The 27,738-nt window shown below is 40.0% G+C and overlaps 1 protein-coding gene across 12 annotated transcripts in view; it reads right to left on the bottom strand.

Annotated features, from left to right (window-relative positions):
• The window catches only part of LRRC56 (leucine rich repeat containing 56), a 62,063-nt gene that overhangs the window by 8,003 nt on the left and 26,322 nt on the right, over nt 1-27,738 (bottom strand). For 9 of the 12 annotated variants that reach the window (XM_040067305.2, XM_040067301.2, XM_040067309.2 and 6 more), the window contains 5 exons: nt 24,932-24,992; nt 7,624-7,720; nt 7,029-7,226; nt 2,917-3,094; nt 605-808 (listed from right to left, as the gene is read on the bottom strand). In XM_040067305.2, coding sequence (XP_039923239.1) covers nt 605-808; nt 2,917-3,094; nt 7,029-7,226; nt 7,624-7,720; nt 24,932-24,992 — 738 coding nt within the window. Of the gene's footprint in view, nt 1-604; nt 809-2,916; nt 3,095-7,028; nt 7,227-7,623; nt 7,743-12,475; nt 12,592-24,034; nt 24,110-24,931; nt 24,993-27,738 lie in introns of those variants that run through there. The other 3 variants (XM_058421011.1, XM_040067313.2, XM_040067314.2) reach the window with 3 other exon arrangements.

Below are 27,738 nucleotides of genomic sequence, written 5' to 3'. Positions count from 1 at the left end.
CAAGAAGGGCAATGGTAGACCTGTGATTTGGCCTAGCCTGTAGATCAGGATGCGAAGCCAAGGAACTGACGACTCCTGTTGAGGGACCAACCTCTGGAAACCCAAAACAAAGAGCTCACTGACAGCAGTGATGCTGCTGTAGTACAAGAATGCAGTATACACAGTCTGAGCGCATGATCCAGCGGGGAGAGTGGATGTGCATCACCACACCTCTCTAGAGGACTCCCTTGGACCACGTTCCCATGGCTGAACAGGATGAGCCTGATGTTACTCAAGCAGGACAGCTGCGATGAGGTCTGAAAGGCAGCACCAGCAGGGGAGCAGCACTGCAGTATGGGGTTGTGAAAAGGGACAGCAGACATGGTGCATGGGGGCAGGGAGCTGAGGAGTGGGCAGCCCAGGTGACTCGCATCTTTTGCTGCAGGGGGAAATAAAGGAAAGCCTACACTAGAGCGGGTGAGTCTCACGGAAGACAACGTATGCTGAACCTGATTAGCAGTGGCAGGGGTGGGTGGTATTCAAAGCACCCTGGCTTTCATCAGTAATAACATTCATAAGGAGGTGGAGGTGTGGGAAAGAACAGGATTAAAAAAACATACATTACCATGTGTCAAATCACTGAAGTCATCTTCTGTGAACAGCTTATCAAGAAAAACAGTGGGATCTGGAAGAGGACAGCTACCGGACAAGAGGCTGGCATCGCTACCCATCCCTGCATTAGCAGAACACTGTGCATTTCCAGGTCTGGATGTTGTCGGGGGTTTTGAGCTGCATCCAGACTGCTTTGCTACTTCCCCGAGATACGTATCTAGAAGGGAGATTTCATTAGTGTAAGCACAGTTGTGCAAGGCTTCAAACCACACCATCACTGTACCTTGCCAACATGGTGACTGCTGCTGTACACCTGGAGCTATAGGGGACAGAAGAATATGTAACTGCAGCTACAAGAAACATGCTGGAATGGCTCCAGCACAGAGACAGAGGTCTTCCAGTGCTGCAGTCAGGGCAGAATCTGGGGATCCCTAACTAAACTGATATCCCTTCCCACCCTTCTTCTGCTCCTGGGTACCAGAGCCAGACTGCTGGGGTTATGGGTCATGAACTGCTCCCTGCTCACCACCCACCTTGGACTGTTCCACCGGTGAGCCTGGACACATCCAGGACTCTGCTACTTTACTTGCCTGCATGCCCAGGATAAGTATAAACTGCCTCTCATTTGCTGCCCACCTGCCCACAGGGGAACCATTCCAGACTTGCTGCAGGCACAGCCTAGACTCCGGTCTTAAAATACATTGCTTAAATGCCCTGGCACAATTCAGATGGTGATGGACACCTTACCAGAGCTAGCAGTCAAACAGGGGAAACTGTACCAGGAGTTAAGGAAATCTGGGAATGCCAGTGATAGATTTTTCCAGTACTGCCTCAGGGACAGATAGTTCTCTGCCACAGAAAGAAAGGTGAAAACTGCCTTTGTAGAGGTACAGGACAGGAAGGATTATACAAAAACCAGCAAAGACAGACAGAGCCTTGTCTTCTTACCTGCCCAACTGCTGGCTGTCCTGGGAGCACAGCACAGCTCTAAGAGCAACATATGCAGCCAACAACCCACGGGAGAGAGAATTTAATTTCAGTGCCCAGATGAATAGTGTGCTTTCTTAAGTGTTGAGCATCTACCAGCTCCAAAGTGAGCCATCAGCTTTGTGATAATCTGGCCATTTCCTTAAGAGTTGAGTGCTGGGAACCTTTGATTTATCTTGGGCACAGCTGTTAATATGAACCCATAAAATACACATCGTGTGAAAAGTACCCAAATCAACATTGCTACTGGAAAGAAAAAAGTACTGGGATGTTTGAACCTGATTGTATGAATTTACTGGTTTAGAATTGCCAGCAAGAATATAAGTCTGGTTACATCAGGAAATGACATGAATTCACAATTTTGTGCTCTCTCCCTACTGCTTCTGTCAGCAAACTTTGTTAACTAAGTTTTCTGAACCTCAGGTGATGTTGCCAAAGCACGATCACTGAGGGATCAGATTTTAATGGATTTTTTCCCTACCACGACTACTATTACAACTAATGATTTGGACCCATAGGGATTCAATAAATGACAAATGTATGTACTTATTCCAAAAGAAACTAAATTTTTAATGGAGTACAGTTGGCAGGCAAACCACAACCTGGGGAGGGGGCTGGGAAGCCGACTGCATTGCCCACACTAATGGGAAGCAACATGAGCAGTTATAGGAAATACTTTGCAATATTTAATAGCATGTGGTAAAGTGCATGTAGCATGACACATAAAAGCATGGACATCTGAACTATTACCAAGGCTGCAGGCAAGGGGACAACAGATTTACTTTCAAACTATTAATTCTCTACTAATGAATGTAAAGAATTTAATCATAGTAACAAAGAAAGTGGAACAGATTTCTTAGAAGACCATGCATTCTTCCTGGGATGTTTCTAACACAGAAGAGCAGTAACCAGATCACCTTTCCCATTATTAAACTGGAATAAGAAATCTTACTACATCCATGCTACATGGGATTTACTGTTACCATGGAAAGACCTGTGAGCAGCTGTTGTTGAAACATTACTTTCCAAGCTTTGCTTCTTCCCATCATGCAGAATGAGCCCTAAGTACAGACTTCCAGCTACAGTTGTATTTACTTTATGCTCTAGAAGTTGTCTGCATTTTTTAATCTTGATGCCCAGCTTAGGACAACTTCCATTTAAATCTGCACTGTTATCTGCTGAATTCCAGCTTTCTTACTTCCCAGGTGAAGAAGGCAACATCCTTTGTCCCTTCACTGTAAGTAAAGATTGGTTTTAAAGAGGTCAGCTTGCTCTTCATCTTCCTCTTTTTACACATCTTAACTTGAAAAATGAACCCCAAAAGGAAACCTGTCATACCTAACCATGAAATGTCTTTGGCTAAACCACCTTCCTTGATAGGTTCCTTGATGATTAGAGAATCCTCATGCATCTTCTTGGAAGGAAGGAGAGCAGTCTGGCTTGTTGGTATTCTGTCCAAATACTTCAAGTGGGGAATGAGTTTTTTTACTTCTGCTCTGTAATTATAGTCTGGATCCTGGAGAAATTGAAAAAGTGTTCAGTTTATTTAACAGTCTGTGGACTTCCAGTAGCACTGTACTGTTCAATTTGTATGACCGCCATATAATTTTGAAATGCTTCTCACATCATTTCTTCTTGAATTGATCATGAAAATGTCCTGAGGACTGCAAAGACAGGGCCTTCACCCAAAGGCTCCTTTGTTTTTATCCACTGATGACTTTGCCATTTGTCTTTGTTATATTATGTATAATGTGCAGAAGCATAGAAGGCCACTGATACCCACTGAAAGCCTGGGCACCCCCAGCATTCAGCCAGCCTGTCTCCCTGCTTTTGTGATTCTCTGGTGTTTGCATCAATACTCAGGTGATAGAAAGACTTGAAAACATGTTATGAGTATTGCTACATCTGCTGATGGAGAAAGAAAGAGCACTTCCATGGATAGTGTTTTAGGCACACAGTAAAAGAATGTATAAAGCAAGAATGCACTGATAGTGGCAGAGTACAAATGGACAGCTACCCACCAATCAGTTGGTTCCCCCAGGCAAATCTTATGCTTTTCAGGACACTGCATGAAATATTAGAAACCCACACAAAGCCAAGTTCTCATTCAATACAGAGTGGTCACAAACAGAAGTCTTTCTGTGGGGCCTGGCTGGCTGGATGCTCCCTCCCTCTGCACAATGCAGCACTGACATTGGCAGAGGGAGCTCACCAAATAAAATGCGTTCGATGTTGTTAAGAGGCAGATACTCATTTTCTCAAACTAAGTCTTTAATCTTAATTTAAAAAAATAAGTCAACCATTCTCAGCTACAGCCAATTCCCAGCCATGTCCTGTTGGAGAGAAGAATCATGTTACGCTCATGTTACATTACAGCAACACAGGCTGCAGAATTTATCATCAAGTTGTTGCTCTTGGTTTAGATAACAGGGGAAGATGAGCTCATCTGAAAATCAAATTACAGGGAGCAGACAGGCCATCTGAAGAAAGAGCAGTAAATTCAGCTGGACCATTCTGTAGATTAAAAGTAAATAAATAGGAGAGCTTTTACAGACCTTTAGCAAGGGCTGGATTACAAGAAGGAGCTTGAGGAATTAGAGCTGGCCATCAAGGGCACACCAAAGTAAGCCTACCTCTACTCTCTTCTATAAGGCTTTTCTATATACCAGGAAAAAAAAAAAAAAAAAAAAAAAAAAAAAGGCAAACATCCATTGAAATCAAGAAAGCAAAAAAGTCCGTGGAGAAGGTCTCAGCAGCCATGGGCAGGCCCAACTTTGTAACCAACTGAGAGCAAAGCATCTTCCCAACACAGACACTGGGTGGGAGACTACAGTGAACTCACAGTCTGCCTCTGCTACAACTCAGTGTAAAATACACCATTGTTCTGATTCCCCGGACAAATTTGCATCTGTGACCAACAAAGACCACTGAAACCCCTGCAGATATTCCTCTGTGAATACCTGGAATCTGGACTGTAGATAAGATAAAGGTGGTACTATTGTCTGGGTCTTATCTCAGACTTAGGGGGAGGTTAACAAAGCCAGGAAGAAGAAAGTATCACTGATGATAGAAACAAAAAAAATGCAGAATTTACAGTCCACAAGGAGGGACAAATCAGCAACTCTGCTGAAATCAGTTCCCACTGGCTAAAAGGTAATTTTCACAGGGGAAGATCGTGGTCACCAGCTCAAAAGAAAAGAGAGACTAAGCACATGGACTAATTAGCATAAGAGGCAAGAGATAATAATTTAACAAATAGCATAACAGAACTGTTTAGCCAATGAGCATTAATTCCTTTGTTTGCTAAAATGTATAAAGAATGAAAAGTTTTGAATGACCTTGGGACCCTACCACCAAGAAGCCCAGGCTGAAGAATGATCAACAGGGATGCCACTGGAGCCATGGCTGGTGACAATGTTCTTCTCTTTCCTCTCTTTTCTATTTCTTTTTATTTCTCTGCCTCACATTTACTGTTAAATAATATTTGTATCACTGACTCTGGCATAAGGTTTGCACTGTAATTCAGGCAGAGGCATCTCTCACTAATCAGATCTTAGCACCTACTTGCACATGAGTAGAGACAGCCACACTGCATGGAAAAGAGCTGGAGGGCACACCACCACATACTACTGCTCTTTGCACTTCCATTACAGGACAACATGCAGAGTATCCCAAGGACTGACTTCCTCACCTGAACAAACCAAAAGAAATCTGACATTTCTCCATTACAAGTGCACTTAAGGACTGGAGATGCCAAATCCTCCAAAAACCCCACTTTCATTGAAGAGGAACAAGGAGTAGAATCAGACCTGTGTTGCGAGGATAACCTGCACCTTTTCTATAGTAGGAAGCTATGAAAGGAAGTGTGAAGAGGTGTATATATCTCCATGGGAGTAGAAAGAGTAAGCAGGCATGCCTTGTCCATCACAAGCAGGCAGTGCTTTCTTACCGCTGGAATATGTTTTTCCTCTCATGATTGCATCTTCCATAAGGGAGAAATGTACCAAAATGGAGAAATCATTTTGGTTACAAGCAGTTACAATGTGGTCCCTTAAGGATAATTCCACCAGTTCAAACTAGAAAGGCATGTACATAATATTTTCTTTTGAATTCCAGAGAGGAAAATAATGATACCTAAAGAGCTACCTTCCATGGCCCCTTTTACTGAACAATAAGATCAAGCCAACAATTACAGCTGAAGAATGCTATTAACTCACATATTTAACAAGTGCCAAGATTTAAAATATATGTCTATTGCATGATTGAGTTTTAGTGTTAGCACCTGTTTTCAAGTTTAAGTGCAGGAAAAATATCAAACCCAACCTTTTAGGCAAATTAACAGCATCAGCATGACTTCTTTAAAATACACAGGAAAGCTATGGAATATGTTGCAGTGGGATAACAGCATCAGCTCTCATTGTTGACCTGTATTATCAGCTGTTTATGGTGCCATTGGGAATTGCACCAACCTTAGTGAGGCCTGGGTTTTACATAATTCTGTGTGTCTGTAGACCTCCCAAAAGACCTGGATGGCAATATGCTGGTGTTTTAATATCTCAATAATGCTTTTTTATGAAGCAGGAGAAAGTGAAAGAGAGTAATAAAGCTCTGAGGCTGTTCATGTAGAATTAGATCCCCCCTGCTTTGCTTGTTGAGTGTCCTGAAACCCAAATCAGATCATGTATTGCTGTGCTCTCATCTTTGTGACACAGAAGCTCTTTCATGCCTTCAACAAAATACCTCAGCAGAAATTATTCTATCATTTTAGTACATAAGAGGTGGATCACTGTATTTTGTATCTTCTGCTTTTTTTGAAGGTCTTTTTGGTCATTTGATTTTAACCTTTCAGGGCAAAGGGTAACGAGCAGTTCCAACATTTTAGCTTTTCCTAGTTACCTGAAGCACTGTTCTTCTGAGGGCTCAACTTCTGAGCATGGTGGTGTTGGAGGATTTGTTTTTGGACTGGAGAGCCTCCAAAAGAAATGCAAACACCTCAAAAATGGTATCTCACCACAGAATCACAGAATGGCTGGGATTGGAAACGACTTCTTAAGAGCACCTAGTCCAGCCCCTCTGGTAAAGCAGATTCACCTGGAGCTGGTGTTTCATAAGATCACATCCAGATGAGTTTTGAGTATCTCCAGGGGAGGAGACTCCACACCCTCTCTGGGATGCCTGTTCCAGTGCTCACACTCCAAGAGAAGTTTTTCCTCATATTGCTGGGAAACAGGCCTGTGTCTTTACTAGCAGTCTTGTACTTCACTTGTGGTCATCTTGGAGACCATACTGATGAGACCACAAAATCAACAGAAATTAAAGGTGGGAAATGTATCCCATGTCATCATTTAGGATGATGCAACAGGAAGATGCAGAAACTTTTCTCATTTCCAAGTGACAGTCAAAAAGCACTGACAAAAAATTAACACAATATGCGCAAACCAAGTGCTCACCTCTGCAGATGCTGCATTTGGCTTCAGGCAAATAAGGTTGCCCTCCACTGTTAGGTGGCTTAGCTTGCAACAAAGTCGCAGGTACTGCATCTGGTTAATGTCCTCGATATTGTTCCCTTCCAGGTCCAAAACCTCAAGGTGATCCAGCCAGGTCAGCTGGCTCAGGTCAGAGATATTGTTATAAGCAATGTAGAGTTCCTCAGCAAAAGTAAACAGAACAAACGCGTAAACCAGGGGCTTGCACAAGTAGCACCAAAGCTTTGCAAAATATTTTCTAATATTTGAAATACTAAATGTCACCGGATGAAACTGGCAAGGAAGTGAACACTTTATAAAGTGCGGCTGTTGCAGCCTTAAATAACATGCACTAATTTAGCCATGTACTGCTTTAGGCCTACTCCAGATCAGAACTGAATGTTACGCTTCATTTTAAAAAGCTATTTTGTAGCATTTTTAAACTAATTCGCACAATTCAAGGCGTCAAACCAAAGCCAGCCTGAAAAGAAAAGGCTGAAGAGAATGAAGAGTAAAAGTAAAGAATATAAATTGAAGATAGTTCTGAGATTGTCATCTGGCAGGACACATCTCTACTTACTTTTAGAGAGCTGCAGGAAGAGATTCCATCTAAATCTGAGAGCCCACACCGAGCCATCCACAGGACACGGAGACGGGACAATGAGGTTCCAAGATCCCTTATAAAAAACAATTCAAGCTCTATTTGAATGAGTGAAAAAATTCAAGACTTGCTACCTTTTTCCTAAGACTAGGCCACTGCTACTTCCTTCAAATGTCACATTGTTTACAAGTAATTCCACTAAAAATGTTCACCCTCAAAAGTGGGGAATAAAATTATACTTATTATTTATTTACTATTTACTTATCCCACTGTCATCTTTGTTCTTGTATGACAACATGTCGCCCCAGCTCTGTTTGATTGAGATTATTCCAAGAGCTACATCATGGTAATTCTGCCATAAATCACAGGCAATTGCTAAGAATTAAGCGGGGTTTTCTTACACTGGCATCACTGGCTGTACTCATATAACCCAAATTAACATACCTAAGCTGACTGCACAGTCAGTCTCACTCTGTCCCTCTTACAGAGTTACCTCTGCTCTGATCTTGCACTTGAACACTTCTGCCAAATAACATTTTTTGAATCAGCAGAGAATTATAATCCTTTCCATCCTATTTTCCCAACCCTTTGGGTATAGCGAAATATCAACAAGGGATAATTTGTATGAACTTTAAACTTTCTGGTCATAACCCAATAAATCACACACTGACCTGCTTGAGTCCACACATATGTAATGTCCCACTGACATTAGAGTGCTGCACAATACAAAGATAACACAAAAAGGGTGGCTAATCAAACCTGGGGCTTAATCACCCGCCATCTTTGGTAACATTAAGTTGCATAAAGCGACTCGTCTAACATAAACAAAATATATCACTTTATCAAATCCCAAGCCAACCAAAAGCTCAGAATTCCTGACTGTAGTCATGACATCAGAGTATCTGAATAATAAAGTACTAAACAGTGGATAACTAAATTCAAAGACAGTTTATCAGAGAAGGTAGAGAGCAGCATGGAGTTCACAGAACTACACTAATGGCTGAGTTGGAAGAAAGGTCATCTTGTCCAACACCCATACTCAAGCTGGGCCAGTTTTTCAGGACCACATAAAAAGCTAAAATAGATCTTAAACAGTTTTTTGGACCTCAGAATTTTGGATTAGCTATCTCTTACAATATTTGTTCTTATAATACAGAGAATAGTAAGTTTCCTACAGAAAATTGCAGAAGGTAGAAGTCATGGGGGCCCTTGTAATCCTGAAATATCAAGGTAACAATTGTACTCATGTCTTCTCTTTGTGGATGACAGGGAACAAGACCAGCTTTGCATTGCCCTTGGAGAGCCTCATGCAGCTTTGATATAGCTTTGCAGTAAACCCCTGTAGCCAAGCTGCCTGCTTCAGGGATACTGGGCATTCAGCCAGTCTCAGAGGTCAGGAAGGAGTGCTTTTATGAGTGGGGATAGACATATTCTTATCTGCATTTTTTGTTGTTTCTCTACCATCTGAATACTTGGGAAGGGCCTTGTCAGGAGAAAGGAGCCTGTGTAAGCCTGAATAAAGGATGAGTGCAAAGAAAAAATATCCCCAGGTGCCTCTCCTCTGTGATGGGCCAAACACAGGGTTGAATGGAAGTTTCTAGGTGAAACTGGGGGTTTTCACCCCTTTGTTTCCTAGACTGACTGGTATATCCACGGGCATCATCCAGACCTATCTGACTTCAACCATCCTCTACCACTGCAGGGGCCACAGACATTAGGTGCCTCTAATGACCTTCCCTGGATGCTGCTCATTTAAATAAGCTCATGATGGATACACCACACAACGTCTATGAAACATTTTATAGCTTTTGTGGTACAAACAGTGCAGCTGACTCAATGGCCAGAACTAAGCAAAAAAGAAAAATGTCAGTCTCATTGAACATCTCTTTCCATCTAAGGCTGGTCTTCCTTTGAGGAGAAAACCCTCAAGGGATATGAACCTCAACACCTGTAGTGAGTTCTGTGCATCCAGGAACCTTGCCTCCAGTGACACAAGGATAAAGAAAGCCAAATTCATATCACCACATCCCTGGCCGTGCACAAGATCTTCCAGGGTCTATTTACATTATGTCTATTTTCTAAAAAAAAAAAAAAAAAAACAAAAAACCACCACCATCAACAAAAGACAAAACAAAACAAACATACACACACAAAAAACCACAAAAAACCCCAACAAAAAACAAAACAAACAAACAAACAACAACAACAGGTTCTAAGGCTTCCTTAAGGAACAGATGCCTCCCAAAGTAACATTTACAGAAAATGTATTATTAGATTTGCAAGCTGCATGCCTATAATAAGAAAGAAATTAAATTACAAAAACAGAACCCACCATCACCAAGGCCAACACAGCCATAAACACAAATATGGCATTAGGAATAATGTGAAGGGATTGCACTGCTCATTTCATGACCCTCTTCAAGCAGTGATGGGATTTCCAAATTTTGGAATTTTTTCAAATTTGAACAGAATTTTCTCTTCTGTAAACCACTGAACAGAGATAAAGGGAAGTAGTCACTCTCATTTTTGTATCATTGAAACAATGTTCCTGATACATATTCTGTTTATTAGGCCAGCAAAACTGAAGACAATCCTAACCTGATTACTACACATACGGCAGAGTAAGATATGGTGAATGAACTTTATTTACATTTTTATTTGTCTTGGATTTTTAACTGAAGGGGTTTTGCCACAGAAGGAGATTGCAGTAATATGCTTGTTCCTAATGTTTCTCTGTCAATATAAAGAATGCCAAAGCAAAGCAATTCTTACACATTTATTCCCTCTAGTCCTTGATCACTTCATGCATTTGTGGAAGCAGTTTCCTGCTCATACTCAGAAGCCTAAGACCAGAGTTAAATACTATTTCTCTTTGTTTGTCACAGTTTTCTGTTCCAGAGCCGAGTGTCCTTCAACCCAGTGCACACAGACAGGGTCAGTCCCTACTCCCACTATGTGCTCGTTCATGCATGGCACACACTCACCAGGAACTATTAGCTAACAAGTCCTTAAAGCATTCTCCTGCTGTGCCCACCATCAGAAGAACTGAATAACTGAAATGACTTCTAAAGCCTACTTACCTTACTCTTCACAATTTGTGCTACTAAGTTTAGTCTCAAATCCATTCCAGTTTCATTCATGGGTTGCAGCTCTGACTCTCCTACAGCTAACTGGCATGAGTCAGGAGTAGCACCTTCAAGGTTAATACTAATCAAAGTTGATGAGGACTCGTATTCCAGACAAAGGAATTAGGTTGTACATCCCATGTCTTGGGTACTTGCAGAAGGCAGAACCACTGCATGTTTGCAATGCAAACCAGTGTTTGATAGCAGGGTCCTGTTATTAAAAAAGCACTTAAACCGACACTTCAGAATAGGAAAAAATACGGAAGCTAATGGGATGTGGTTTCTTACAAGGCTGAAGTTGGCTGTCCCAAAGATCATCATTAACTCAAGAAACAAAATACTAAGAAAGCATGAACTTTGTTGCACTGGCACCGTTTGGCGTGACTTGGCCCAGTTTTGCTCTCTTGTTTCAGGGAAGAAATTTAGCAGCCCAAGATATCGCTTCTCCTGCCCCTCAAGAAGGGCAGTCCAGCTCTCACGAAGAGCAAGTGACTGCCGCTTCTCTGTCCCTGCTAATGTGAGAAGAAGAGGCAAAAATATTTTTCCCCTTTGGGCCCTACTGCAGACCCAAATTCCTCTTGCTGACACTGGGGTCATGCTAGCTGCTAGAGGAGCCTAAAATTCTGGATCATGCAGTCACATTTTGGCCCTGCAGATCTTTACTCCTGCATCTGTAATGAGTCATCCCCAGTCAGAGATGTTATCACAGCAAAGTACATCTGCAAACATTTTATTCAGAAACTAACAAACTAATCTTTTGGAAGCTGCATGACTCATGCTGCAGCATCAGAGAAAATTCCCTTGTTAATTACTACAGAGATAATTGCCCTTGAGAGCATGGCTGCTGTAAGGTGAAACAGCCACGGAGCTCAAAGCAAGCTGCTCTTCACAACTGCATGCACGTGCATTTCTGAAAATTCTTCTTAAGTATTTTGGCTGGTGAGATGAGAACTTATGAGCTTGCAAGAGATGGGAGTGTCTCCTCTGGGACCAGCTCTAGAGCATCCGGCACACCCACCTTGGAGGGGGTGAGAACAAAGTGAGGAGTTGTTTGAGCATACATGATCGCCATGGGAGTGCAAGTGTACACACAAGCATATTTTCATTTATGTTAAGTGCAGTGGGTGAGATCAGCCCAAATTGGGGAGATACATCTATTGACTTTTATTGAAATTGAATTAATGGGACTGCACTCTGATAATTATTTACTAGGGTGGACTATTTTAATGTAATAATAAACTCTTAATTTTAATTTATCCAGGTAGTAAGAGATAAAATCCACTATAATTATACATGCAGTGTAAGAAAACACTCCCCTGAAAATAATCATTGACCAAGGCTGAAATTAATGAAACGCATATCAGTGATGAGGGTTCTCCTGTATTGGGCATGATATAAACATACAGAAAATTACAGCACCTATTCAAAAAAATAGAAAGGAGGATTGAAAAGTTCGATGGCTGAAAGGGAAAAGACAAGACACTGTACAAGGCTGGTGGCAGCACAGGAGTGCTCCAGTGATGTGCAAATGACAATGAGCTTATAGAAGGAAAGAGAAGACACCACAGAGGAAACATAGCTCCCATTAATACAATAGATAATCCAAATCCAGTGGAAAAGTGTCCTGTCCCAAATGACATGGAAGCTGGGAACTTTACAGGAAAGGCAGAGAATTTATAACCAAAGCTATTATATATCCTGCTCACCTCTGCTATGGTTCATTAAAGACAGGTTTGAGGCAGAGAGATGGAGCATGGGATGGGAGTGTGTATATCATAACCTTTGATTGTGACAAACAGAGGATTGCAGCCCCTGAAGCTGCCAAACCAGACTCCTCCTGAGTAATTATTCCACATGTGCTCCTACACATACGCTTGCCTGCAAAACACACACTGAATATCAGATCATGTTTTTAGTATCCCAAAGTGCCAAGAAATCAACACAGACTCCCCTAGTTTCACTTTTAACCCCAAAATTTGCATTTATAATTGATTTTGAGAAAACAATATTAATAAACCGAAGGGTTTGAAGCCTGGTTTCCAACTATCTCAAAATAACTGCTGCAGGGGTGGGAACTCATCAAACAGCCCAGTGCTTCTGTGAGGGTCTTGGCAACACCCTCTCCACTTGTGCACAACCATTTAGTATTTTTTCCCATGAAATCTGATGCTCCCATCTTGTCATCACTCCCCCAGGCTGGGGAGAGAGCAGAGGGGCAATGAACAATTTGGCTCACAGTACCTAATAACAAGTTTGAGAAATAATGTGTTCTTCCATTAATCCAACATCCTTGTTCTTCAGGGACTGATTTGATCCAAATTTTTACTGGATGAATATCAGACCTAGAGAGCCAAATTCTACTCTTGGTTTCACGACAATAAATCCTGAATAGCTCCACTGAGCTCGAGCTACCCAGTAAACACAACAGCAAAACCCTGAACATATTAGTCAGTTTGAACCCCTTCTTCCTGAAGTCAGTTTTGAATCATTTACCTAGAAATAAAGCACTAAATCCACAGAACTTGCAAGCAGTTATCTCAAAGTACAGCTGCATCTGTTGAATAAATCTTCAATACATCTAAAATAGCCATTGATGCAGATTTTATATATTTTAAAGATTGTTCTGAAAATGAATGCACTGGTAAATAGAGAAATTTAGATTGTAAGAGAGTGCGCAAACTACAGTCTTACAAAATAAAGGAATAAAAGAATCCCATCTCTAATCTACAGAAATCAAGTGGAATTTATCAAGCCGCACTGTGATAACATTGATATGGTCGATGTCAGCACACAACAGTTTGGTTGTACAGATAATTCTGACATCTGAAACAAAAACTTTTAAAGCCTGAATGTTATTTAAATCAGTAACATATGCTCTAATAGCAAGCTTACATAAAAGTTTCATTGTGTTCTCAAATAGCTGTATTCAAAATTGTAAAACTGATTGTATGCATGTGTTCCCCATACTTGATCAAACCCACGACACAGCCCCCAACTCTGCAAGAGTGCTGAGGCCATGTCCTTATTGTCCCTGCAGTGTCCTTCTACAGTTGAACAAATGTCATGTGAATGTGATGACCTACCTGCCTTGCTTTGCAGTCTTCGTTGGTTTTGTATTCACACTTCAAAATTCAAGTAGCAATATGCTGAGAACTGTTGGCTTGTTCTCCTCGGTCTCACATTTTACATCACCATTACACTCAGGTTGCCTTTAGCATCTTATGCTCCCTTGTGCCAGAGTGAACCATGGCCCAAGGAGCAAGATAACAAGGATCATGTCTCATCTTTTGCTGCCAGAAGGCCACTTTTAGGCTGAAATACCATGGAAATATAGCACCTAATAATCTGGTCTCATTCTACCCTCTGAATTGTGCAATTTTTCAACAGAAAGAGTTCCTAATCCTGTTGAGACATGTTGTTGGAGACTACAAAAACTAAGCAAAAAGCAAATTTGCTAGGCAATTGTTAAATACATCAGAGGAAGGCTAGCTTGTTTTAGGCTGAAGAGAAAGCTTGCATTTACCAAATGTCTTCTTAAATAAAAATTGTGTCTATGAAATTCTGTTTTCATAACTCCCTTTTACATGCAAATGAAGAATTTCTGTGTGAACTAAAAGCTATTGTTAAAGGTCTTTGCAGTAGCATGCCTCTGTGGTCCTAAATTTTTGAGGCAACCTTACTATGAATAAGAAGCTGTTTTCAAAATGGGCTGCAGTGCTAATGCCCCTGGCAGTATTTGTCCCAACAAACAAATTTCACTATTTTATTCTAGAGTTGTGGGGGTTTTTTTCTGTTGGTTGCTTGTGCATTAAGTTCCAAGTTTGGAAAGATCTTGTATATTGCTTTTTTTTAGCTGTGGATCTCTGCTGAACACTTCATTGACAGCAAAATGGGTGTCTGGGAGGAAATGGATGCATCTGCCTGGCGCTGCACCAGGGGTAAATAGATCAGGGAGAACATTCAACGTGTCACACTTCATCCAGCCTGTGACTCTGCCTTTTTGTCTTTGTTGTGCCGAGGGAGAAACACCTACCACAGCTTTTGTGGGCCTACTTAGGCAAATTACAATTATCAAGGAGCCACGTGCTTTTGGCCAGCACTTTCACTAAAACAAAAACCTGAAAACAAGGAGAGGGTACAGCAGCCAAAACCACAAACTAGCCAAGGCAGTTTGGCTGTTTTCCAGGACAGGAGCCAAGGATCACTCTGGTGCTCTGGATAATAGTACTTGAGCTCTGCCATGGACAGATCTATGGCCATGCTTCAACCAGAGATGCTGCATAAAAATCCTTGCTGCATCAACACCAGTGCCCAGCACTTTCTGCCTCCCCCTCCAGGGCTGGCAGGCAAGGATGGCATCTGGATACAGGAGATGACAACATATTAAAAACCCAAACCCAATGAGATACATCTCTGGGCTATCCCTGACTTACAGCTTTTTCACTTGCCATGGTTGCTTCTCATTGCCTCATTGAAACCACTGTAGCAAATGCAATATTACATAAAGTGCTATATTACTCTCAAGAACTTTATTTTCCCTGTCAGATTATGCCTCATTTAAACAAAAAGTGCTTTGTGAGACCAACAGGAAAGAGGTACCTGTAAGTGGGAGCGCTGATACATATACTTCTGTAACTCGTCATACTTGTGCCTAAGGTAACCAAGATGCTTACTTCTATTGAAGTTCATACAAATGAAATGTAGCTTTAATTTCAAGTGCTCTCATTTTTAGTTGCTGTCAAAAAACCCCAAACCTAGAGCAGAATAATGGCCTTGATCAATGCTGATGGAGTCAGGAACAGCAATTCCTTCACACATGAATATAAAACATGTGGGAAGGATAACGTAATTTTGTGTTAATTTCCTTTTGATCGTTAAAACTGTTTGTCAGCTCAGTTACTGCTACAGCATTCTCACAATGAAAGAACAGTTGCTTTAACACAGCTCCCACAATCTGAAAGGAGCAGAGATTGCCAAAGTGTGGTCCTGTCAAACAAGACTTGCCCTTGACTACATTTTTTCCACCCTACTTCAGCTCCCACCCTTGGCATGAAGCCGCACCCCAGAAACTGTAGAAACCCAGCACACCATGGCCGCATCCTACTGGGTGCACTACATCTTCCACAAGACCAAATGGATTTTCAAGCAGGAAAAAGTTGAGACACACAGTAAAAACTATCACAGCCACAGATCCATTGCCCCTCAGTTTAACCCCAGAGCTACTGACAGTTCCTATAGCTTTGGCAGTTGTTCATTCCCACTGTTGAAAGCTTACATATAAAAAATATAAAGGACAATGAAACTGTGGTTACAGAATGAGTTACTTACATTGAAGAACTGAATCCCACAGTGCTTTGAAATTTCCTGCATAAATAACTTTTCAGTCTCCCACATGTTGTGTGCCTGTTTCACAGTATGTTCCAGGTCTGAACTTTGGCAGAGTAAGACAGATCTATTCCAACTTTGTTTTAATATATCCTTCAAAAATCAACACTTAAAACTTATAATGCTTCAGGGTAAGCAGAAGGAATATTCTGTAAAAGATCCAAATCTTCAGATAGATTCAGTGGTGTTAAGACACATACCACAAGAAGAAAAAAGTCCCTGAAATGTCTTTTTCTGAGTATCAGAAAATCTGGAATTCTAGATTAATTGACCACACACAACTACAGAATTGGATCAGCTTGGAGTAGCAATTCAATTTTTGTCATGATAATGGCTATAGAATTTCTGCTGTCAAAAAATACTTGAAATATTGCAGAAGTGGGTTGATATGAAAACCTAGGGAGAAAATGTAATTTAAAATGATTCAGTCTGAATATACAATGGTGGAAATACAGGTTCTTGAAATTCTTTAGATGAGGCACATTTGTATGACACTAATGATTTCCTTCTGAGGCTGATGGCCATTTCTTCTTTGCAACTTTTTCTTTTTTTTTTTTTTTTTAATCTGTGTATACATCTAATAAGAAAACAAAAAATAAAGAAGCTTGTAAGAAACAGAAACAGGTACATCTTGGACCTGTGAATGGCTGTTGATTTCCTCCAAATTTCCTTCTTCTCTCAGTCCCTAATGTTCACTACAGATCTGGCATGACAGACTTGTCTCCATATGTCCTGAGTCAACACTTCTTCCTTGAACAATAGCTTCAAGTGAGATTTTGTACTGGCCTCCAGATGTTCTTTTGCAACAGGCAAACAAGATGCAGAAGAGAAGCTTGGAGGACCTCAAAGCCCATCACAGGATTACTGAGTCAGATAGGACCTTACAGATTCCAATATTGAGGGTGTTACTACAAGGCAGAGCCTCAGCATTTCCTTTTCAGCACACCAGTAGACATCCCTAATCTGGTGCAGGTGTGTTAACTGGATGTATATCATCTTGACCTTGCTTTTGAGGCAACTGTAGTTGCAACACTAAGCAACTTCTATAAACCAAACCTCCCTGAATTCTTGCCTATGGTGAGATGAAACAGTAGAAAGTGGAGTAGTAGGATTGTGAGGTTGATGAAGTTCAAACCAGGAGATGCCACAAATGGTCTTTCAAACACACAATCTTTCATAAAACTTGTTACCAAAAGTGTAGGAGGTAAGTTTCATTATCAGACCTTTGTGTTCACATTCTTACCCCCACAAGAAGAACACATAGTGCAGCTTATGGCAAAGGATGAAGAATGTGCACGCATTACACCTGCTGATGAAATCACAACTTCACCTCTGAAAACACAAAGGCATTTCAGTATTTATTTCTTTAAGCCATTGATCCAGTTGTTGATGCATCTGAGAGATCTGATGCATCCTTTAAAGACCTCATGATAGAAGGATAAAATTTTGTCACACAACAAATGAGGAACATAGCCAGAGAAAAAGAAGTGTGCATGCATTTTAGGGGAAAAAATAGCAACAGGCCCTCTGTGTGTAGCAATGTGTCTGCAGAAAATAAGAACAACTAAATCAACTCCTGTGTGGAGAATATTCTATAGAAATTAAATCATGAAACTGATTGTACACTGAAACTCTATCTATTTATTCATTTTTATTCCTCTCACTTGGCAGTTACAACTGACAAATACAACCATTAGCATAATTTCCCCTCCAACCTGATTCCTTCCCTTTCAGCATTTACCTTGCATTCCAAGAACATATTTTCCCACTGAACATAATTATTTTCAATAAAAAAAAAAAATCAAACAAGCTGCGGAGAAGCAATTCCCTTGTAGGAGAGAATCAAAACAACCTACAGAGCCATTAAACTAATGCTGATTATTTTCTTATTTTCATGAAGACAATCTTTTCACAGCTGGATACTACTCAGGAAGAAGGCACCCGGCTTGAGGTGTTTTTGTGTTATTGTGCCACAATTAAATTCCTCTAAGGATCCAAACGTCTGGGACTCTGCTGTGGGAAACCCAGGGTTGAACCAGTAAGGGAACTCTGTCTGACTGTGAGTGTGGGGTGTGCAGGGAGCCAAAAGGGGCACCCACCGGGTCACTGGGGCTGCTCACTGTGAAGGGACTTTAGTGTCAGCAGTGAAAATCTCGGGCGGTGTGAGTGTTTCGGCCAGAGTGGCTCCTGGATGGTCAGACAGGAAAGCCTCCTTAACAGTTCCACTGGCAATGGGCTAATTACTGTTGCTTCCCAACCTTGTTCTTTGGTGTTTCTCACACCATGATTATAACCATTTTTTCTCATCACTGGCTAAAATGAATATTTAGGTGTAAATTTTCATAAGTGAACCCTGACATTGACAGCTGAAACAGAGCAGCTGCAAACTGGCCTAATAGCCAGGGACATAAGTACTTATTTGCTGGCAGAAATCCACAAGTTATTATCGACATTTTTACTAATCATATCCATCCAGAGAATATAACCAAGATCTTGATACCATCAGGAAAAGCCTTGTGCACAACTCATTCGAAAGACTGTGTCTGGCCAGCATAAAGTAAGAGGCTGAGATAGGAAATACAGCATATTTATACAGCTAACCCAGGAGCTGTGTTGTATTTTTTTTGAAGACCTGGTTCAGCTGGATAGGTGCAAAGCATGAAAAAACATCCTGAAAGGAAAGGCCTCTCTTTATTAAATAAACTCAAAGTGGAGTGCCTATTCAGATAGTGGGCAGAGAAGCAGCACAATTACTTAATGGGCTTGTCTTACCTTGCAGGAGTTTACTGGCAGCCTTCCTGCACACATTAGCTATTAGTTATTTACTTTGCTTTTTCACTAGCCATGTTCATGATGCAAAAAGTGTTGCTGTGGTCTATGATGATCCTCTGATGGTTTTTATATCCTGCATTGTATGGCAGTCACAAAATAGAAACATGATAGTGGTGTCCTGAGGGAAGAAACCTGGTGCTATGGAACTGCTCAGATGACAAGAGCAGATCCTCTCTGCTCTGTGAGGAGAGAGATGCACTGCACCCTCCTCACCAACCCTGCCACGGCCAGGAGACTCAAACCTGGAGCTGCAAGGGCAGGCCCTGCCTCATCATCCCCTTCCTCACAGGTACACCTTGTACCTGACAGTCTGAAACAGAAGGCAGGGGAGTTTCAGCTGGGGAAGACTTCCCAGAAAATGGGGTGCTGATGGTAAAAACTATGGAAAGGCACTGCAAGGCCACAAACTTGTTTTGGTGTCCTCTGTGCCTGCTGCAGAATGGAGCCCAAGCTCCATCTGTGCATTTGTACAGAAAAAGTTCAGCTTCCCTTGCTGGAGAATCAGACTGTCAGGTCCTGATATCTAAGGTCAGTCACAAAGACACATTTTCTACTTCGGGCACCTGACCTGGTGAAATTAAACCAGAGGTCTACCCAGGACAGATAAGTGGTCAAAGTAATCAGATTTCCCTAGGGCCGAAGGCAAACAGGCTGATTGTGCTATTCTGAAAAATAATCCACTCAACTAAAAGAAGCTGTATTTCTGTCGCCAAATAATTACTTTTTATCAATAATATGAATATCCTTAAAACCATCAATGCTAAATAAAACTTGAGGTCGCAGCAATTTTGCCCAGGTTTGTAATACTCCCAGGGATCTGCAGGCACTAATACAGAGAAGACTCATTAATACAGAGATTAAGATTCAATTTAAATGCTCTCCTGGCTCCTGGAAAGCATTCAAAGTCCACAAAGAACATGTTCTTAAGATAGACTTCATAGCAACTTTAATTGCTGAAGGACTTTCAGTCCAGCTACAGAAAAGAATTAACAGGAACACTTTCTACAGAAACTAGCCTGCATTTGAAATTAAATGCTTTCCCCATCCTGAAATGCAAATATGAAAGTAAGCAGTGATACTCTGGGTGCGGAAATAAGGGTATAAAGGGATTCACCCTGTCCAAATCAGAGCAGTAATTCTCTGACTGCATATGTAAGAACAACCTAGAGCAAGAGCACACTGATTCCTCACTAACACAATAAGAAACTGCTGTAACACAAGTACATCATCTGTTGACAAAGATTTGCAGCTCTAATGCAAACTGAATTGATTTTAGAAGTGATTTGGGGATTTTAAATATCATAAAAGCAATGCTGATCCTTGTTGCACAAAACCCATTGCTTTTGCATGTGATATCTATGTACCTATGTACATGTTACTGTACATCAAACATAGTAATCCAGTAATTGCAAAAGATTGGAAATGACAAGCAGAAGAAAAAGGAGGAAAAAAAGTTGAAGAAAAATAAAAAAAGAGACAGGAAAAGAATAAGTAAAAATGACAAGGGAAAAAAAGCAAATTTAGGAGAATGATGCAGCCATGCTCCTCCCATTTGAGGGAAAACTATCCAGAAAATAGTTGGTGCCTAGACACACTATCAGCAGTGCATCAAATTTTGGGTGATCAGAGTCATGGCTCAGTCTTATACAAGATGGTGTAACTTGATCCAGATCCGGCAAAGCAATTGCACCAATGTTTAATTTTCAGCTTGTGAGCAATGTCACTGAAGGCAAATATCTTGTGGCTTTAAAAACACAGGATATTATATTTCCTTAAACTCTTTTTTGGGCAAAAAGGAAGTTTATTGCTAAGTTAAAATATCTAAAGATCCTGACTGAAGTCTCAAAACACACTTTTAAACATTACTTTAGAGCCCTTACCCTGAATTAAGAAAGAATTTGTTTGGCTCTGGTTTCTTAAAGTCATAAAATGGTCAGCAAAATCTTTACTCAAATCACTTGGCTCATATCTACAGGTGGTGGTGGTTTTTTTTTTTTTTTTTTTTTTTTTTGTTTTGTTTTGTTTTGTTTTGTTTTGTGTTTTGTTTTTTGGTTTTTTTTCCCCCCACAGCCAAGAGGGTTCAAAACGTTTCAAAATGTGAATACAGAGACTCCTGTGTTGCTAGTCTTGTCTCCAGGAGCTGGTGTTAAAACACAAAACAAAACAAAAACCTAAGGCTTATAAAAGCATAAGAATTGTTGATTTTGAATGTGCTCTGCACCTTGCTCATTTGAACCTCCTGATGATTTTACCAGCTGAAACAGACCAGGATTACTTTCCTCTTTTTCTGGGGGATGCTTCTGCAAGAGTGCAAGACCAGTTAAGAGAACTGCAGCAATGAAATGTTAACTCAATCTGGATGAAGAAAATCTGCTTTCCTTTACCTATATCCTCCTACACATTTTTGTCCGCACACTTTGCAGTCTCTGCATTTCATCTCACTTAAAATATGACAGCCTCTCTCTGCTAGAAGCAGTTGCTTGAGACGCCCCAAGAGTAGATCACTCTTCTGCTGGCTACAATGTGTAGCGCTGAATGGGAGGAAATTAGCTTCAGCTGCTGAAAACAGCTTCTTCTGGAAACTTATGGGAACCAGGTCCCAAGATTCCCCTATCTGATTTAAAAGCCCTTTCATAAAGATATTTATCGAAACATTTTTAAACAGATCTTTTCATTCATCCCTCAATTGAGAATAAAAGCAATCTGATAAAAAAATACACAGGCCACATGCCAAAGCAGAAGTAGCAATTCATTAGCGTTGGAATATAGTTCTTTTACTGGAAGCAGTTAAAAAATGAGGACCATGGCCATCACACCCCACCCCCTGCCAAAAAAAGGAAAAAAAAAAAAAGAAAAAAAGAAAAAGAAAGAAAGAAAGAAAAAAGGCACTCTTCAGATTTTAGCAGGCACTCTTCAGAATAGAAGACTTTTCATCCTCAATTATCACTTCATAAATCTAGAAGTTCTCAGTTGCTAGCAAATGGGTGAAGGTCACCAAACAAGGACATCATGAAATTATTGTGATTTAGAAAATTAACAACAATATGAACTATTTTCTTTTCACAGTACACTGGATTTTCCAGAGCTGTTCCCTTTAGCAATGGGCCAGAACCCAGAAACAGCCAAGAAAGAAATTTTCTTTCAACCACCAAGATCAATTATCTACAAATGAACTTGGATATATTTTCCTTTTGGATTAAATTAAATAGTTGATAATGGTACCCTCTCAGAGTTTCAAGTATTCAAAAGTAATACAAGCTTTAGGAGGATTGGGGAAGGACCATGAATTTACAAATAAGGTAGCTCAAACACATTCCCCATCAAAGGAATCACAACTTCTTGAGCAGCTACCAGGAAAAGCCAATATCCAAACTCCCTGACCTAGCAAGCCTTGCTCTCTTTACAGAAAATTGTAATACAAGAATACCTTGATTCCTCACTGTCAGAACATGACTCCTTTGATTTCCATTGCACACCTCAGCATCCTCACCACTTAAGTTCCTGTGTGAGGTTGACAGGACTAAATGCCTCAAAAAAAAAATCAGTAACTAAAGGCAGGATGTTAAACCTTCATTTTGACATCTACCAAGTCAATTCTTCTTCCATTTTCAAAATAAAAAAAAGAAATGTTTTTGTTCCATTTCATCCCAAAATAGTTAGGTAATCCTACTCTGCAAGACAAGATGAAACAAAAATAAAGTGACAAAACACAAAGTCTCCCATCTTATTACCCACTCATACATGCACACTGACAGCCTTTTATTCATAATGATTCACCAGAATATGTTTTTATAACATAAAACAGAACATAAAGAATGTCTGCTTTTAGCACCCCAAGTATATACTAAACACTCTCTATATTTTTTCTGCTTTTCAGTCCTTGCTTTCTTCTCAGTAAATAAAACCAATCTTCCAGTCGGTCCTTACAAGACATTTCCTATTATCTGCTATCCATTTTCAAATTACAACCACAATGATTCTGACCTTATGGATGGCAAAATCTGTGGGAATTACTTTCAGTAAGTAGGAAGAATTTTTTCTGTCATCTTCAAAAGCCTCATTTGCAAGGGTTTGGTTGAATAAAACAAAATAATCACTTTTTTGGACAGAATTCAAATATCAACAGGATTAATTTAGAAATAAGATTCTGAATTTTGGAGTAAATGGCAGCAGCCTCTAGAATGGGAACAGCTACGTTACATTAGGTATAGCAGGCATCACTACTGATCTGGCAGCAATGTTGCTCTAATGGGCATTAAATTGACACAATGCAGACATCCAAAAATAAAGTTCAAGTACAAGGCTGTGCTTGCATGGGATGTGCCCTTAAATGATCTGTGTTTATCAATGGCAGATTGTCAAAGATGGGAATTAACAAAACAAAGCTACTGCTGTAACTATATAGACTCAGTTCACATCTGGGAGAGCTAACAAAATCTTCCTCTTCCTTTACCTATTCCCTGACAATTGCATTTAGGTGGCACACACAAGAAGGAGCAGGTAGCTTCTCCTAGGGCTGGAGTGCCTGGGAATCATCACAATATTAGGCTTGATATCCAAGCCCAAACATATTAACATTAGAATAAGTCAAATCAAAACTCAACTTGAGACCAAGCATTCCCTGCATCAAGGTCCACAAGGGTTTCAGGTAAAAGAAAATAGTTTGCCATTGAGAAATTACAGTCTCAGAATACGGAGGTGCAAAATCCTGCTAAAATCATGAGCCAAGCAGTTTAGTTTTCCTGAACTGCATTCTAATATTCAGTACCAACAGAATTGATCAAAAGGTTTTCTGTTGACACAATTTAAGAGAATATGGAGTTTTGATCAAACTAAAAGGCACTTTTTAATATTTTTTTCTTTTTAATATAATATCTCTTAATATTGTCGAAATTGATTTTTTTTCACCCACTACTTACTCCTCCATTGCAATAATGGAGCAATTTCATGCTTATGACAACCATCAGTTGCTATTAAAATAATTGCAGCAATGTAGAATCACCACTTTTACATGTTATGAATTAGAAGGCAAGAAAATCATAACTTACACTGCAGATACCTCATCTCATCACCAGAACAAGGGAAAATGAAATCCAAGCGTAGCAACTGAAGTTCACTAGATACTTTAGAGAGACCAAGAAGAATTTATTGCCATTTCTTACGACAGATCGTGTTCTCTTAACAAGAACTGGCAAGCCCACTACTTTTTGCCCCATGAATTTAGCAGATAGCAATACAAAGCCAGAGAGCAGTCCTGCTTAAAACAGGGCCTTTTACACAGCCCTTTTCTGATACGAACTGTATTTTTCCACTTTGCATTAATTAGCAAGGGTAATACAGATATCAGCACAGGAGCGAGAAGAGAGCTCTGCCTCCTCATTGTGATGGTTTTCACTTCTACTTTTCCAACCAATCAACTCCCCCCAGGTGTCTGGGAGAAAATGTGATGTTTTCATGCAGTTCAGCAAGCTAGGGACATGCAGACTTCACAGCAGCTCTCATAAACCTGATTCCATTTACTTCAGTAAAGCCAAAGTGATTTTCATCAGCTGAGGAACTGGTCTGACCTGTACAGAACAGGCTACTGTGTACAGTAAAAGCCCAGAGGCTGAAACAATGAAATCTAAGCACCTAGACATAGATAAGAGGAGAATTTTTAGCTCCTTTCAAATGTGCAGCAAATTTCCATGGACTTCAGCATAGCAGGAAATTCCCTGGTGGCAAACTAGGGCTAATTCATTGGCACCGTTGCACATACACTGATTTACTCCAGATCAGGTCCTGTCCTTAAACTTTTGTGGTAGTAGAGCATTATTCATGACCTAATACATTATCATAGCATGGAGAAATGGATGGAATGAAAGCAGCATGAAGGTTTTAGCACTTAAATAAAATTGAGGGCTGTTATTCTTCATATTTATTTCATAGAATCATTCATTTCTTACCTCACAGATGCAAGCAAGCTATTGTTCAACTTCAATTCTTTCAGATTAGGCAGATGCACACCTGTGGGAACAGAATAAAGAATCACTTTGAGGACCTGGGATTAGAGTAAAGGAAATTTATGACAATTACAAGCTGAAGCATCTCATTTTACAAGCATTTCCTAGCTGTTTCTGCCAGGCCTATGCTGGACTTCTAAGAAAATCAATAAGATTATTTCACTCAAAAAATATTTCATCCTTTGCATTTTTGAAACATATACGTATTGTCTGCATGACTACCCAATTACAATTTTTGAACCCCTCTCTGGAAATTCTGATATGGCACCTTGCCCGACAGACAACAAAAGAAACTGGCTTGGTGGGTGTCTGTTTTCTTTGGTCTGATTCCCCATCCTGATTGACTTTTAACTGAGTGATAGTCTTCAGAGCTAAGGGATACTTTAGAGTACAGCATTCCATAACCTATTTAATGGCAAGTACTGATGGACTTACTGGATATGCAGCCAAGTAACCCTTCTTCAAAATATAACTTTGAGTCAAACAGCAAACACATAATGTTCCATGTCACAACATCATCTTTTATAGTTCACAGGCCCCCAAATGCTACATTTTGCAAAGCATTGCTTTCTTCTTTTAATTTTCTGGATACATTTGTTTACTATTGAATTGTACAAGTTTCATACCTATAAAAACCTCAGTATTCTGTTGTTATTGCTTAATTAATGCTTTTTTTTATATCCCTGAGAGACGTTTGCCTTTCTGGCTCACTCTAAAGATACCTCTGAACCAAAATCATACATCAAATCCCTCTGAGCTACAGAATAATTTAGACATAAGCTCAAGTCTCAGAAACCATTTCTTGTGGACAGTAGCAAATATTTATCCATTCCCACTAGCAGAGTTTTCTCAAGGCTGGTGAGCATCCTCCAGTATAATGTGCAACCATGTAGAAGAGATACCAATTTTAGACAAATTAGACAAATTGCTGAAACATTAAAATGTATTCTCAGCAAACATTTTTACCAGTTCTCTGAGTAATCACTGTCTGGCAAGGGTGATTTACCAGTGTCCAGAAGGACACCAGTTGAGTGCTTTGCAAAGGATAAAAAAAAGAAAGGGGAGTGGGATCTCAAAAGTAAGAAAGGAAGTCATATTGTTCATTCCCCAAACAGAATAAGAGCATTTATGGCAAAAACATTTTTAAAAATCATGTTTTAATAGAAGTATTATCTACATCTCATGTTATTTTGGAGTGATCATAATGCACATATTGATCTTCATGTTGTACTGCAAGTATTTAAGTTCATGTCTTTGAAAAGCACTTTTGAAAACACAAAAAATTCAAAACACACTGTGCAATTTTTTTAGCCTTGCTGGTCAAACATTCTCCACAATCCACAAAAATTGAAGAACAAATTAGAACACATAGTCCTCATCCTCCAGAGTATGCTTTCTCATGTGAAACAAGTTTTATACGTTTACATGTATATATGGCAACAAAATAATTGGGAGTCCTGGCAGAGGAAACATTAGGATCTCTATTAATTACTCACAGCTGTCATACTAGCAAAGATTCCCTCAGAAATAAATCATGGCCTAAGAAATTCCACACCCCCACAAACAAACAAACAAACAAATCTAGACCCTAAGAAATTTCTGTCCTGTTTCTGACCAGGATGGAGAGATTAAATGACATCCCCTGAAGTGTTAAAGGAAAACATGAGAGGGACGCAGTAGCCTCGCCAGTCCCAGCTCAAAACTGAGCAATAGTGCCATGGATTCAGTCAGGGAGGTAAAAGGGTTACAAAGCAAAGGCTGTTGCAAAGCATCACAAGGCAAAGGAGTTCCAAGGACTAGTGTTAAGCCGAAGATTTGAATCTTGTTGAGGAGTCAAGAGAAATGGAGAGGCTTGCCCACGAAAAAGCTTTTCACTGAATGCATTTAGGATTGGTTCAGGAAAGAAGCAACTATTGAAGGATCCAAAGAGGCCAAGTGACAGGCTGATAATACAATTTTCACATCTGGTTAGTTCATTATTGTAACTTGATCCTCCATCTCAGATTTTTTTAGACTTTGGCATAACGTATCCCTGGGACCTTGTAAAGTGTTACACTTTAATGTGTGGTTTCCCAGCTTGAAATAGAAGTATGTGTATGTGTGGTGGTGCAAAATTCTGCCAGCAATATTCTGTAATGTATTCCTGCAAGTCTGAAGGTTCTTCCCTCCTTTAAGTTTCATACCAATATGTAATTGTTCTTTGGTGCTAAGAATTCATTGTTCCATTTTTGGTTTTGATTTTACTGGTTTTTAGAGTCCCAAATCCTTATAAATAGATTAGAGGCCAGAAGTTTATATCAGGAAGAGAAAATTGTAAAAGAAGGTGACAAGATACTTATCCCAATGTAACAGTGTATTTCTAATTTTCTTAATTTTAACCCTCGTGGCATCTTTCCTCAGAGCAAGGACACACGATACTAACATATAAAAATACAACAGTATTAGAAGTATTAACTTCTAATATTAATTTTAGAAGTACAGGTGGTATATTCCTTATCCTGAAACTGCCTTCCTTTGTAATCTTGATTTTTAAAAACAAGAATGGTCCACAGAAATGCTGATGATTGCAGGACAAGGCTGAGAATTCAGAATGACGAGCAGTGTTATCTCATCTGTCTACAATTCCCTTTCACTAAACACCGGTTTTGTTACATGGCTCTGAAATTACTAACCACCAACAATGTACTAGTGCTAAACTATTCGACTGTACCAGTGGAAGAAAACTAAATGAAGGGCAGAAAGAAATCAAA

This window comes from Hirundo rustica, chromosome 6, assembly GCF_015227805.2.
Source record: "Hirundo rustica isolate bHirRus1 chromosome 6, bHirRus1.pri.v3, whole genome shotgun sequence".
NCBI classification, from domain to species: domain Eukaryota; kingdom Metazoa; phylum Chordata; class Aves; order Passeriformes; family Hirundinidae; genus Hirundo; species Hirundo rustica.
The sequence above is the reverse complement of the archived record's forward strand: the minus strand, read 5'-3'. Positions and strand labels throughout refer to the sequence as shown.